The 14,373-nt window shown below is 37.4% G+C and overlaps 1 protein-coding gene across 1 annotated transcript in view; it reads left to right on the top strand.

The window, feature by feature from the left end:
• Positions 1 to 14,050, top strand: part of PDS5A (PDS5, regulator of cohesion maintenance, homolog A (S. cerevisiae)) — a gene marked incomplete at its 3' end in the record, with an annotated part of 33,029 nt that extends 18,979 nt beyond the window's left edge. The window contains exons 16-27 of the mRNA XM_009073190.1: positions 484 to 589; positions 2,018 to 2,178; positions 4,884 to 5,007; positions 6,132 to 6,290; positions 6,536 to 6,604; positions 7,218 to 7,354; positions 8,024 to 8,147; positions 8,407 to 8,611; positions 9,086 to 9,200; positions 11,982 to 12,114; positions 12,753 to 12,872; positions 13,988 to 14,050. Coding sequence (XP_009071438.1) covers positions 484 to 589; positions 2,018 to 2,178; positions 4,884 to 5,007; positions 6,132 to 6,290; positions 6,536 to 6,604; positions 7,218 to 7,354; positions 8,024 to 8,147; positions 8,407 to 8,611; positions 9,086 to 9,200; positions 11,982 to 12,114; positions 12,753 to 12,872; positions 13,988 to 14,050 — 1,516 coding nt within the window. The remainder of the gene's footprint in view (positions 1 to 483; positions 590 to 2,017; positions 2,179 to 4,883; positions 5,008 to 6,131; positions 6,291 to 6,535; positions 6,605 to 7,217; positions 7,355 to 8,023; positions 8,148 to 8,406; positions 8,612 to 9,085; positions 9,201 to 11,981; positions 12,115 to 12,752; positions 12,873 to 13,987) is intronic.
• Between the last annotated feature and the right edge of the window lie 323 nt (positions 14,051 to 14,373).

The following is a 14,373-nucleotide window of genomic DNA, read 5'->3' as shown; positions in this document are numbered from 1 at the left end:
GTTCACAATGAAACTGCTCTTTGTGGGGCTTCAGGTGAAAACCATGAGCAGAACTTTCACACAGTTAACTGCAACACAGTCTTCCACATAGCATGTGAATTAATTAGCTTTTGTGGAATTGTGTAAGAGAATGTTTTGATTTCTTTTGAGACTTGTCTGGCAACCTAATTACATTCTGAAACTCATGCAACTGTGTGTTGGTCTAATGCCACCTGCATGGTGGGGGTTTTTTTCTGTTGGATTTTTTTTTGAGGGGGAGGGCTTGGAATTTTTTCCTACAGAATTAATTTATCAGAAAGTGAAATCAGAATGAAAAGGAATAATGGAATAACTTAAATAAAAATAACAAAAACCAAACAGCAACACCCCAAAGCACTATTGCCTTCCCTTAATTTATTGTTAAAACCAAGTAATCTTGCATGTCTCCAACCTTTAAGGTTGTACATTGTCATGTTTGTTTTCTTTTTGTGTCTCTTATTTCAGTGCACTAGTAAAACTGATGAATAAATCCATAGAGGGGACAGCTGATGATGAAGAGGAGGGTGTAAGTCCTGATACTGCTATTCGTGCAGGGCTTGAACTTCTCAAGGTAATGTACATAAATGCAGGTTGAATTTATAATGGAAGGGACAAAAGTGGTATGACTAATGAAATAATGTTAGCATGGTTTTAATGGTTATGGTTTAGGTAATTACTTTTTTAATGTATGAAGCTATTTGGTTATTAATACTCACTTGAAAACCAGAATAATGCAAGAGATGGTTTATTGGAAGAAGCATGTTTTCCAAAGGGTGACAAGAGTTGAAATGTGCATGTTAAAGCAGAAATTGGTTTCTGCTTAGGGCAGTCATATGGAAAAAGGTGCAGAGGTAAAGTGAGAGGAAGAGAAATGGGGAAACTGGGAGAGGCACCTTCTTTGAGGCCTATATGACACTGGAAGGAAATCAAGCAGTGAGCTCAAGAGCCAAGTTGCGTAGAGGAAAAATAGGAGCTGAGAAGTGGCAGGGGGAGAAAGAAGGAATTGAAATACCTGGAAAACATCTGTGATGGATTTGTACCTTCAGTAATGAGACTATTTTGAATGTTACAAAGGGGAGGATAAAACACAGGAGGGAATGGAGGGGAAGGTTACATAATTGAAGTGAGACATTTCAAACGTGTGACTGAACGAGGTGGAGTTTTTGGAAACATGTGACACCAAATTTGGGAATGGCAGCCATGGTAGAAATAGTAATACAGAAGTATGCAAAGAAGTATTGTTTGTCTGCAAATGTTGCTTGGAAAAGAAATCTGCCAAGGTTGAAGACTTCGTTGCTGTGACATGGAGAATGTTATTTCACACCTTAATACTCATGCAAGTAGGCAACTCTGATCAGAGAAACCAAGCTAAGATAAACCCTAAGAATACACAAAATAGATGCATCATTTCTTTGTTCTCCCTGCCTTATGTTACCTGAATTTTACTATGCTTAATACAGTTTTGCTTTGCGATAACCTTTTGTTCTCTCTTGTCCTGCCTTGAATTTCTGCATACTTATTGATATTTCTCCTCTTTAACAGAATGTGTTATATTTCATTAGCTTTTGATTAAAAGGACAGTAGCTCATGTTTTGTTAATCGGTATCTTGGTTTCTTTTCTGCTCAGAGACTATAGATTCTGGAGAAATTAAAATTTCAGTTCACTTAAATTGCATTGAAGCATTCTTAAGTAGATTGGAATCTATAAACAATCTTGAATAAGTGTTCATTTTAAGATGTATATTTATATATTCAAGCACTCTAGTATCTTATAAACTATTTGGAGGAGAGGAGGACCTGAAGAACCAAGCATAGATGAATTTACTTGGAAATTTGCATTCTCCAAAATGCAGTTAGTGAATGTAATAATTTCACATGAGCATGTAACAGCTATTTATGTTGCTGGCAATGCTCATACTTATAAACAGCCTTCATTTTGTTTTTCTGATAATTCATCTCTCTTGAGTAAATATACCTTTGTTTTAATGTGTATCTGCAGGTTCTGTCCTTTACACATCCTACCTCGTTCCACTCTGCAGAGACCTATGAGTCTCTGCTGCAGTGCCTCAGGATGGAAGATGACAAGGTAGCTGAGGCAGCCATACAGATCTTTAGAAACACGGGTCACAAAATAGAAACAGACTTGCCACAGATAAGATCGTGAGTATTCCTTTACCTGCTGCTTCTCATATCTGGAATTTTGCCTCTTGATAGTTTTTTTTTAATATGTTGCCCCTGAAATTACTTTTTAGCCTTTTAAGTATGAGCAACTTCTCTTCCATCATTTTGTTTCCATTCAGTATCTTTCTGTCTCTCCATTTTTACATTTTGTTCTCGCAGTTTTTATGTATTGATTGAACATGTTAGGTACTTCTTAAAAATCTTCTTATAATAGACACATTAAAACCAGTGCATAGCAAGCTTTCCAGGTTACAAAATAAGCAACAGCAAAAATACAGCAAAGATCTAATTCCTTGGCATAATTTCTTCTCATATCTGTCCTTCACACAATTTTTATATCTTTGTAAGGAAGGCTGATATAAATTCTGATGGTTAACAGTTCTGTTTGTTACGAAAGAAGTTGGGAAACAAGATCCAAAAGCCAGCATGAATTTCTAACAAAGAATAATTGGCTGTCTGTAAGTTGTCATTATACAATTCCTGCTATGGCTGCTGATTAAAGCTGCATAATCTACTAGGTATTCACAGACTATTAAAAACCTTGTGGGTATCATCTAAAACCTTAAAATTAGCCTGTTATTAACTAACTTATCCAGATTATAAATGACAGGTTGCAAGTTCTCATATATTGAAATAGCATCTCTGATATTGCTATACTAAAGCACATACCAGTGGCACTGATAAGTTCTCAGTGAATTAAAGGTGCAACCTCAGTGATTCTTACAAATGTGGATCAGGGCACTGATAAGTTCTCAGTGAATTAAAAGTGCAACCTCAATGATTCTTACAAATGTGGATCAAATTTTGGGCAAAAGAAAAATATTACAAATTGATGTATGAGATGCCTTTTAAGACGTTTCTGGGGGTGAAGAGAAAGAATACCCAAGCAGTCCCCATTGTCAGTACAGTTCCCTCCCAGGATTTTAATGAAGACTCGCAGTCCCCATTGTCAGTACAGTTCCCTACCAGAATTTTAATGAAGACTGTGTATTGCTGGGCTGTATCATGTCCTCTCAGAGGAGTGGTATTGCTGACATTGCTTTTGACTTCATGCCTTAGGTGCAGGTATTGGTGGAGTGTAAGCTGTAAGTCTCAAATAACTTAAAAATACAACTGTCAGAGGTCTAGCCCTTGGCATGGTTTGCAGACAAGTCAGGTTAGCATTGTGAAAGTCAAAAGCCTTGTCAGTGTTTACACTGACACAAAGAAAAAGAGGTCTGAGGACAAGTAGGTGTTCCAGATTTCATATGTTGAGAAATATTTATCATAAATGAAAGATTTGATCTAATCATCAACATAGTTTGTTTCAAGTGACCTGTTCAGGGTTTTTTTGACTGCTTCTGTGAGCAGGCTGCTTGCTCTCCTTGTTCACCAGCACTAGCCCAAGTTCTTCCTTGTGTCGAAATAGAATAGGTTTGTACAGCAGCTCATGGACAAGGACTGCCTTATGACTCTGGAGTCCAATGGAAGCATTGGCCACTTGTAAAGGTGCATGTCAACACGTGAGGTTTCACCTTCTGCAGGTTTCTGTCAGTTGGTTTGTAACTGCAGCACTGAGGCTTGGCAAAGATCCTCTAATGAATATGTACTCACACCATGAAAATTGTAGGTTAGGCATTGAAGCTTATTTTAACTGTAGGTTTTACTGAATTCTTTGTTGTTTTGGTTCTTAATCCAATTTTTGGGACCTTAGCAGGTTTGCAAAGAGGTAGTCTCCTGCTTGAGGATACTGTTAACATGTTCCTGGAGGTTTTTTGGTTTTGGATTTTGTGTGGGTTTTGAGGAGAATGTTTGAGGGTTGATTCTTTGAACCATGCGAGCTGCTCTTTCACCTCTTGTTGTTGATTGTGGTTGTGTAGAATGTGTCAGTGAATGCTGGCCACTAAATAATCCATGTACTGAATGCTGTCTTGTTACAGGGCTTTTTCAGAAGGCAGGGAATTGTTATTTTAGGTGTTTGTGTGTCAGACTCTTTCTAGGCAGTTTTGGTTTTCCGTGTCAGTTGCTGGGTGAGTTGCTGGTAAACCTCAGCAGTGTCTCAGCTGATAACCTCTGAGGAGACAGGCCTGCCATCCAGCATTTGCTAGGGAGTGAAGCTGAACAGTCTGAACAACCTGCACCTGGTCTCTGGAGTGGATTCTGTGCTGCTCTTTGGTTTGGTGGCCTCTGATGAGCAGAGACATTTCAGGGGATTCAAATGCAAAAGCTCATAAGGAAGCAGTTATTTGCTTGGGTACTGTGTTTAAAGACCAGAGTTACAACGTTAAAGGCCTGTAAACACACTGATGTTTAATGACATTATTCCTGGCTTTCACAGATTTTCTTCAACCCAGTTTCTTCCAGGCTTGGATAACAAGCCCAGGACCTTACCCTAGCTGAATGTGTCAGGTCCCCCCCACTCAATATTTGGCCACCTAAACAGGCTTATTTAGATCATTTTCTTTCATGTTTGATTATTTTTCCTGTGGGCTATTTTCTGCTTGTGTGTACAGTCAGATCTTCAACAAGTATTGCTAAATAGAATTCCATCTTGCATTTATTATATGGCTGTGATTTTTCCTGAACAGATTTCAAAGGAATGCTTGATTTATAAGACAGTGAGGATAGATTTGTATATGTGAAGATACTTATTTTTTTTATAAATTGCAAATTGCATTTTGAAGTATTCTGTTTAATGTTCACAGAACACTAATTCCAATTTTGCATCAGAAAGCAAAGAGAGGCACTCCTCATCAGGCAAAACAAGCTGTTCACTGTATACATGCCATATTTTCAAATAAAGAAGTGCAACTTGCACAGATCTTTGAGGTATGTCTTACTTTTTTGTTTTCAAGATTTGTTTCTGTTGTTAATTGATACTAGTAATTAACATTCATTCCTAGTGTTTATTAGATAACAGTTTATGAGGTCAGGAAGGCTACAAGTGCGTGGTAGTTGAGATAAGTCATTAATTTTACAAGAGCAAGTTATTCATGTTTGTGTCTATAAGTTATGATTTTGTAATGTTCTGGTGCCCTGTCCACATGGGAGAAGTTTGGGGAAGGTAAGCTAAATATCCTGGAATGAGCCACAGCAAATCTATGGGGACACATTTAGCAGATACTAAATGAGAGGTAACATTCTCTACTTTCCAGCTGTATTAAATTACTGTGCTTTAAGGTCTTTGCACATACAGCCTTTCCTCACTGAGGAAGTTGGTGCAGAACAAGTTGACTGTAAGCTCAGATATTAGCTTGCAGCTTGCTTAGACAAGTTGTAAAGCAAAAAGTCATCTTATATGGAGCAGAGAGGTTATTACTTTTCACTGTAGTCTCTTAAATAACAACATTATTAGCCTGCAATTGTAAAATTCCTTAGGTTCTTAATCTTGGCTGTCTTTGAGCCTATGCATAATTCAGAAGTGTGAAAAGCTTTGAATTAAGCTTGCAGAGTTTGATCTCTGCTTAGACTTCTGTGAGAGTTCATGTTCCTTCCCTAATCCCAGAATCTGATGCGATGGTGTGGGGTGATACCACAGCATGGAATTGTCTCAGTGACTCTTACCTGGAAGGGAAATGTCCCTGGTGGATTCTAAGGGTTTTTTGCTGCTGTTTTCTGCCTTTGGCAGTGATCATCAGTTTTTCACAGCTCCTGAACAGAATTGAGTCAGGTTTTTTTCACATGACTCCCAGGTTTGAATGTGTTTCACAGTTGAAACAGGAAGAGAATAGAGAATTTTTTTTGCTCTTACCTCATGTGAGATTTTTGGTTAGTCTGTTGATTAGGAAATCGTATTCTTCCTCAGTTTTGATTTGCTAACTTTCTTAATTCTTCTGGAAAAAATGTGAAACTCATCAGCAATCTAGCAGGAACATAAATGATCTTTAGACATACTCGCATACGTAGGTAAAGATGAATTTTTAATTTAGTTTTTCTTCTTTTTCCTTCCTCAGCCTCTTAGTAGAAGTTTGAATGCTGATGTACCAGAACAACTTATAACTCCCTTGGTCTCTTTGGGCCATATTTCTATGTTGGCTCCAGACCAGTTTGCTTCTCCAATGAAATCTGTTGTTGCAAATTTCATTGTGAAAGATCTCCTAATGAATGACAGGGTAAGATTTGCTTTTTTTGGTAAGTGCTTACTGTGCTGTTTGCCTGTTACTAAGTCCGTGAGGAATAGAGATTTTTGTTAAATGAGTCAATAAAGTAATAGTCTATAAATGGCTAGTGCAGTGATAATTGCATTATAAAATATCATCTTGTGAAAGAAAGCCTAGTCTGTGACTTCTTTCCACTTTTACCTTTGCATTTTTTGTATGGGTTGGACCAGTTCGTAAACTTACATGAATGTCTATAGTCAACAGGTGAGAAAAATGGAAAATTGTGGTCTCCAGATGAAGAAGTCTCTCCAGAAGTACTAGCAAAGGTGAGTGATCAGCTGTCAGTAATAAGATGTATATCTGCAGTAAAAAAGTAACTTTTTCCAAGTTTTGCTGTAGGTAGTGATGGAATAGAGAGTAATTAGTCTCATTACAATATGTGTTGTTTTTGTGGATTATACACAGTTATAGAACTGCTGGAAAACACACATTTTGTTTGTCACTAATATTAATTATGCTCATTGTGGAGAAAATGAGCAGATTCAAAAGTCGTAGTTTTCCTTACAAGAAAGGTAACTTGACTTTACTGACTTGTAAACAGATTTGAAATAAATTGAGATCCTGATGAATGTGAGTCTAATTATGGCCATTTCTAGAAACGTTTATGTAGTGGCTCTTATTTTTAATCATGTAGCAAGAATCCTGCATCCTCTAGATGGAAGTATGTGAAAACCCTGAACCATAGCTGAAATGTCCTGAGGTCACAGACTGCCTCTTCCTCCTTACTCTCTGAATATTCACTGCTGAATTCTGTCCCTTGTAAAATGCATCAGCTCTGACAAACTGGAGTCATGGAAATTGCCATTTGACAGCAGTAGGTTTTAATGCATTCTCAGCTTTGGGCAGTAAGTTTGTTGTTGATTTGTTTGTGTTTGATAGGTGCAAGCAATTAAACTTCTGGTGCGCTGGTTGTTGGGGATGAAGAACAACCAGTCAAAATCTGCAAACTCCACACTCCGGTTGTTATCAGCGATGCTCGTCAGCGAAGGAGACTTGACAGAACAGAAGCGAATCAGGTCAGATCTTGTTCTTTTTGGGCTTCCAAATTTCAAAGAATATTGGTACTTTTGGAGTGCTTTTGGATTGTTCAAGTCAGCACCACATTGTCTAATGGTGTGATGGAAAACAGATCTGATCAGAGCTTTAATATTAGGAGTGAAATGGAAGTATAAAAATATGCTTGATACTTGCTGTTTTTTGTAATATACTAATAATTGAACTCAGAACCCTGTAAGTGTCTTGATATTAAAATGGTCTAGAGAGTAAAATACCTGCAGGAATGTCTTTGAAAACAATTGGTAAGATTTAACATGCTTGGGAGTTGGTGATCTTGGGTGGAGCTTCTTCATTCCAACCACGAGGTAACTTTGCACCTCATCTTTCTTCTGAGGGTAAAGGAAGGAAGGAGAAAATCTGTTGGAAAAGTGTTACTTTCATTTAGACAGTGATAGGAAAACAAGAAACTTGACTCCTCTCATTTCACTATTTTACTGCAATTAGGGTTTTATTTGCAGGGAAAGTCGAACACCTTATTTTCACAAATTAAGTGTTAATTAAGCTTGACAGGGAAAAGCCTTAATTGCTCATTGATCTCAGAAAAAGAAGAAATTGTGCCATGTAGGCAATTTAAGGATAGTCGTGGTGAGTTGTGGTTTGTTCTTTTTCTTTTTCTCATGTTTGTATAGTAAATCAGATATGTCTCGACTGCGATTAGCTGCTGGTAGTGCAATAATGAAGCTTGCACAGGAACCCTGTTACCATGAAATAATTACACCAGAACAGTTCCAGCTCTGTGCACTTGTCATTAATGTAAGTAACTGCATTTGAGTTGAAGTGACTCTTGAGTTCAGAGTTCTTATGTCTGAGCTTTTGTAGTGGCTGCACTGAGTATGTTCTGTTCCTCACTGCAGCTTTCAAGAGTTACTGAAGTTTCAGATATTTTTTGTGCTGCACCTGTTGTGTTGCGTGTTTTTAAAATGCCCCCTTATAATTCCACCTTGAATGTGCCTTTCTTGTTGTTAAGACCAAGGTTTTGATGGTTGCACTTTTATATTTCGTGTTCCTGTAGGATGAGTGCTACCAAGTGAGGCAGATATTTGCCCAGAAACTGCATAAGGCGCTTGTGAAATTACTGCTCCCTTTGGAATATATGGCAATCTTTGCTTTGTGTGCCAAAGACCCTGTGAAGGAGAGAAGAGCACATGCCAGACAGTGCTTGCTCAAAAACATCAGCATACGAAGAGAATATATTAAGCAGAATCCTATGGCTAACGGTTAGTGTTTGTGTACAGTAGTCAAATACTAAACTGGAAGGAGTTAAGCAATTGGCCTTTGTAAAGAAACACTGGATAAGTTTAATTTGTTTTATCTTTATATTAGAGACATTCAAATCTGAATTTCCTTAGTTCAGCATTAGCATAAACCATCAAGTGTTTCTGTGTACGTTGCTAAGAATTATACACGTACAATAGAATGTTGTTATGGTTAGACTTGTTTCGCTGAAAAAAATAAAGTTTTGTTCTACAATATTTTAGGCTTTATGACCTGAAGCAAGACCAAGTAGTTTTGTAGTAGTAAAACTTGTTCATTTTTTTTTTTAATGATTCATTAGAAGTAAAATTTGTAGGAAGAAAATGCAAGTAAAGATTTTACTTGGATTTGTGGTACTTTGAAAAAGCTTTTCTCACAATGCCTGTGTATGTGTCTAATACAGAGGCAATTTTTTGTTGTTGTTGTTGTTACTGTAGAAAAATTGCTGTCCTTGCTGCCTGAATATGTGGTACCCTATATGATTCACTTACTGGCACATGATCCAGATTTCACAAAACCTCAGGATGTTGATCAACTTCGCGATGTCAAAGAGTAAGTGTCAAATGATTCCAGAATTGTTACGCTGACTTTTTTTTCTGTGCTTGGAAAAAATGATTAGGAAGAGGAAATCCTAGTTTTATGAACAGTGTCTTGTAAAACAATGATCTTGGAAACATGGAACACTTCTACCAAGGGAAGATGGTGTCAGTGACTGCTTAGCAACCTAAATTGGTGGCCTGGAGGTCATAGTGTAGTCTGCTGAATTAGTGAGTTATCTAGGCTTCTTTTACAGTAAGTAATGAATTTAGTCATGTTTTGTGCCTAGGAATATCTGTATAATTCCCCAACATGCTTAAAAGATGTCAAGTAACATCAGATCAAATATTTTGGAACTTATAAAATAGAGAGTTTCTGCAAGACTTGAAAACATAATGCCACTGATGCTGGGTCTGAGTCCTGCCTTACTGAAAACAATTTTTCCCCCTTCCTATGCAAACCTGCTACAATTCATTCTAAGTTTGCTGCTGATTTACTATTTGCCCTATACATCAGCCTTGCAGGCTTAGTGTTTCTTAATGCATTCAGCACAGATTATTGTACACAATCCTGTCATACAGATGCTTGTTGTTGCTGTTTTCCAGTTTCAGACCTTCTTGTATGCCTCAAATAGTATTTTATACCTTAATTATAATTTCTATTTTCCTTATGTCTTGTAATGAATTTTTAAAATAGTTAAATTTTAACCCTTTTTAGAAAACGGTTAAAGCAGGTTGTCTGTCTCCCCCTGCACAGCTTTGGTTTTAGTGTTTTGGGTTTTTCTTGTCTTTATTTTTGGTGGAAATGAACTATGTTGTTTTGGTGTTAGAAAGGTGTGTACAACCACATACTACAATCTGTGTCACCAGAAGAGCAGTTCATTTGTGGCACAATTCTTTATTCACCTTCACCTGTGACAGTCTGAGTCAGAAATCAGAAAAAAATAAGCTTTTTCATTTAAAGAAAGAAAGAATCAGAGTTACTGATTCACGCCTGGTAAGACCTGAAGTCACTGAAGATTTTTTTACCTAATGATGAAGTCTGCATCTTGTGCCAGGACTCCCTGTTCCTGGCAACATCTGAAAACATCCTCCAGCATGTACTTTATCCAAAACGCATGCAACAAGTTCTGATTTGCACTTGTTAGTACTTTCTTTGAGAAGTCCTTTTCTAGTGCACAGAGCTTTTTTGGGTGTCCCTTGTATAGCTTTCCTTTGTTGTCAAATTCCCTCCTTCGTGCTTGTCACAGGCTGGCTGAACTAGCCAGAGAGGACTGCTCCAAACAAAGAAATACTCTGTCCGGGAATTTTGGCAGGAATACTTCTCTGAAGAGTTTCCTGAGATCCATGAGAAAAAGCTTTTCCATTTAATGTGTTTCTTTCAACAGTTCTGAGAGTTGTAGTGTTCATTTGAAAGTGTTAATATAGATGCTTGCAAACTTGGAAAAACAGACTTGGCAGTGTGTGTTGTAGCTGTCTCCAGGGTTTGTGTTAGTTTTCATGGCCTAAATGCAGTCACCTAAAGGAAATACACATTTAGCAAGTTCTTTAACCATAATCTGTCATACTTACTGTTAGTTTTTTAAGCTTGTCCTGCAGAGGTATGTTTGGGGTTGGTTTTTTCAATTTTAGCACAGTGTCATAGCATGTTAAGGGGTCAATGTGATACTCATCCTAGTTAAGTCATTGAGAATAGTGACTAGATGGATGTGAAGTATCTAACAGATTGAGTTATTACAGCCTTTGTAGCTCTTGCATGCAAGTCAGAATATAGACTTGTTTTTTAAACACCAAGTAACTCCTGAAATGTTTTGATGGAGCACAACTGGTTTTGAGTTTTTGAGAGAAATCTTCCTTCATCTCTTGAATTACACTTTATATCAGTTAAAAAATAGGAGGTTTTGTGGACAGGGAGTTCTAATACTCAGTCATGCTGTTTTTCTAGTTTTTTATTAGCCTTTCTACATGATAATATCTCTTCCAACGCTTCAGAATTAAATTAGCAAACGGCCAAGCCTGCATTTCTCAGAACTGCCCATATGTCTTCCCCAACTAAGTATTATTTTACTGTATGGTGACTGTTGTTGACCCTCTAGCCACATGCAGCTCTGGAACTTGAGAGTGAATGATAGTGTAGATGGACCAGTTGTGCTTTGTATCATAATAGAAAAATTTTTACAAGAAACTTTTAGTCAAAATATGATGTATTATCACTGTAAATAAACTAGATTTAAAGAAAGAAACCTGAGAAAGCTAATTCCATTATGTCTATCTGGGAGAATTTGTTTCTCCCATATGGAACATGAGCAAGAATCTGACTTGTTTTGGATCTCCTCTCCTATTTGAATTGCAGTATCAAACTCACCTAGTGTGGGTAACTGTCTAGCAGCAGTGTGATTTGTTTAAGCCTGTTTTGAGTGTGGGCATGGTACAGTTTGGATAGGGACATAGTGCCCAAGGTAATGATTATGGAATTGAATTTGGGTGATGTTAGCACCAGAATTCTTGGTTTTATTCATATTTGAGGGAGAAAAGTGTTGATTGGTTGGGCAGTGTTTACAGCTATAGTAATCACAGTAATTTGGCAGATTTACTCTAAGCAGTGCAATTAAAACTCTGTGTGTTAAAGGTCTAGACTGTGTTTACACCTTTGGATGATATGTTTATATCTTCGAAGGGAATGTGGTTTCTTAAGTAAAAGCTGATAGAGCCGTGAAAAATATTAGGTACTTTGCTGTATGTGGGAGCTGCAGTAAAAAGCTGGAATGTAATTGCCTGTGGTTTTATGGATTTTCAGGTGCCTGTGGTTCATGCTTGAAGTTTTAATGACAAAGAATGAGAACAATAGCCATGCCTTCATGAAAAAGATGGCAGAAAACATCAAGCTTACCCGAGATGCTCAGTCTCCTGATGAGCCAAAGGCCAATGAAGTAAGAAATGTAATTCAGATTAGTGCTGGGTGATGAGCTGAGGGTTTCACAAGCACTTGACGAGCAGGATTTGCAGGAAATCTGACAGCACTAGCTCAGACGTTTTTGTGGTGTTTTAGAGTGTGTGTTAATTGCAAGCACTGTCTGCGTGTTGCCAATCTCATTCGTTCAGAACCTTGCTGACCTTTTCCAATACATAATAAAGTTAAAAATTTTTGTAAGTGTTCCTGTTACTGCTTGCCTTATTTTAACTCCTGCTGCCTAGTTTTCTGACATAAATATCTGCTGCTGTTGGGGGAGGAAATACAGTATTATGCAGCTACTGTAAAACCTACCAGTGTCTGACAGAGGTGAGAAACCATTTATGGTGATTTGATTGAACAAGCACTTCAACTGTACAGCATTGGCATGTGAAGTATTACTAGTCTTTAAATGCTGTCATATGAAAAATGAGGACTCTTCTGTGTTTTGAGAGGCAACTGTACATTAATGATGTAATTAGAGAATATGTCCTTAGTTGGGACAGCTTAGTGGTGGTTATTTAAACACATAGTTTAGACTTTTTGAAGAACTGCATTCTCTGTACGCTGCAAAACCAGTAAGTAATTCCTAAAGCATGCTTTTCTTTTTCCCTTCAGAAACTTTATACAGTATGTGATGTAGCACTATGTGTGATCAACAGCAAAAGTGCTTTGTGCAATGCAGATTCACCGAAGGACCCTGTATTGCCAACCAAATTTTTTACACAACCTGAAAAGGTAAATTTGTTAGTTTAATTTCCAAAGTAATAAGACAAAATACAATTATTTTCATAATTGAGAGCTGGTTATCTCCATAACATAATATGAGTGGGGAAAAATGCATCTTTTTATCATCATCAGTTAATTTTTTAACATCAGCTGTGTGCTATGCTATCTGTGTATTATGAATGCATGGCAGAAATGGTTGTACCCAGGTGAGAGCTAATTGAAGTAGTGATGTGTTAGCATGTATTGCTGGGTTGGTTTTAGTGCATCTGAATGCACAGCTGGGTTGGTTTTAGTGCATCTGAATGTATGTATGTTCTGATTGTGTATCTGCATTAGAATGCTAACCAGATGAAAAGAGAAGGAACATTTTTCATGTTAACCTGTTGTATGTTTCTCCCTGTCAGTAGTTAATTGGCTATTTTGCTTGTTGTACAAGTAGTAATAGTCTTGGTGAGTACAGCTCTGCTGTCAGCAGCAGCATTTCTGCTCTCCAAGAGACACTTCTGAAAAGTATAAGTGGAACCCATGTAATTCTCTGGACCAGACCTGATGTTTTGGTTGTCCTGAAGAATGTACTTGCTGACATTTTTCAGTGCCTTAGACTGTTAACTAACAGCTTTTCCAAGCAAAATTTGGTTGCCTGTTTAATTAGGAAATGGCAGTGAGCTGGTGTCTGTGCTACCTACCTTCATTCAGCTTCAGGGTTTTGGTCTGTGTAAACTGTACTAATAAAGTGACAAAGGTGACAACTTCACCTTGTTTAGAGAAAATGGCACTTTTTTTCCTCTCTTTTGGCTTCCCATTAAAAACAAGTGAACAGATAGGGAGGGCAGTTTTACAGCATTTCCAGGGTTTCATGTCACTTAAGAAGCAAAAATGTTAATCCCAACTTCAGGTATGGCATACTGTCATTCAGTAGTGCTTGCTACAAATCTGCTCCAAAATTCTGATTTGACCTGTCTTTATTGGGTTAATTTATTTGTCAGCAGGTTGCATGGTATGAATTATCTGTAACACTTGATAGTAGCATCTAAGTTGAGAAGTCACTCAGGTGTATATATGAAAACAAGAGCAAGATTGAAACATAAAACACAAACTGATTTTTACTTTACTTTTTTACACAGGATTTCTGCAATGACAGGAATTACATTTCAGAAGAGACAAGGGTTCTTCTTTTGACAGGAAAGGTACTGTATTTTGACAAGTTATTCTTTGAATATTGTGAATTTTAAAATCTCCTGGATGGCTGTACTTTAAAAATTAGAAAGCTACTATGTAATAAATAATTAGTATCATTAATAATTAATATAATAATTGACACAGTGTAACTACTTTCTCCTAGAATGCAGGAGATCTAGTCCACCCTTCATCCCTCTCTACCAGCTGGGGTAGAACCATTAGGTCTGAGGATAACTGGCTTTTCTGTTAAAGAGTGAGACAAAGAAGGTGTTAATACCTCAGCCTGTTCCTCATCCTTGGTGATAATGTTCCCCCCCCATGTCCAATAACA

The sequence above is a fragment of the Acanthisitta chloris genome, unplaced genomic scaffold (genome assembly GCF_000695815.1).
Source record: "Acanthisitta chloris isolate BGI_N310 unplaced genomic scaffold, ASM69581v1 scaffold22284, whole genome shotgun sequence".
Classification (NCBI taxonomy): Eukaryota; Metazoa; Chordata; class Aves; order Passeriformes; family Acanthisittidae; genus Acanthisitta; species Acanthisitta chloris.
This window is presented reverse-complemented; position numbering and strand designations above follow the sequence as displayed.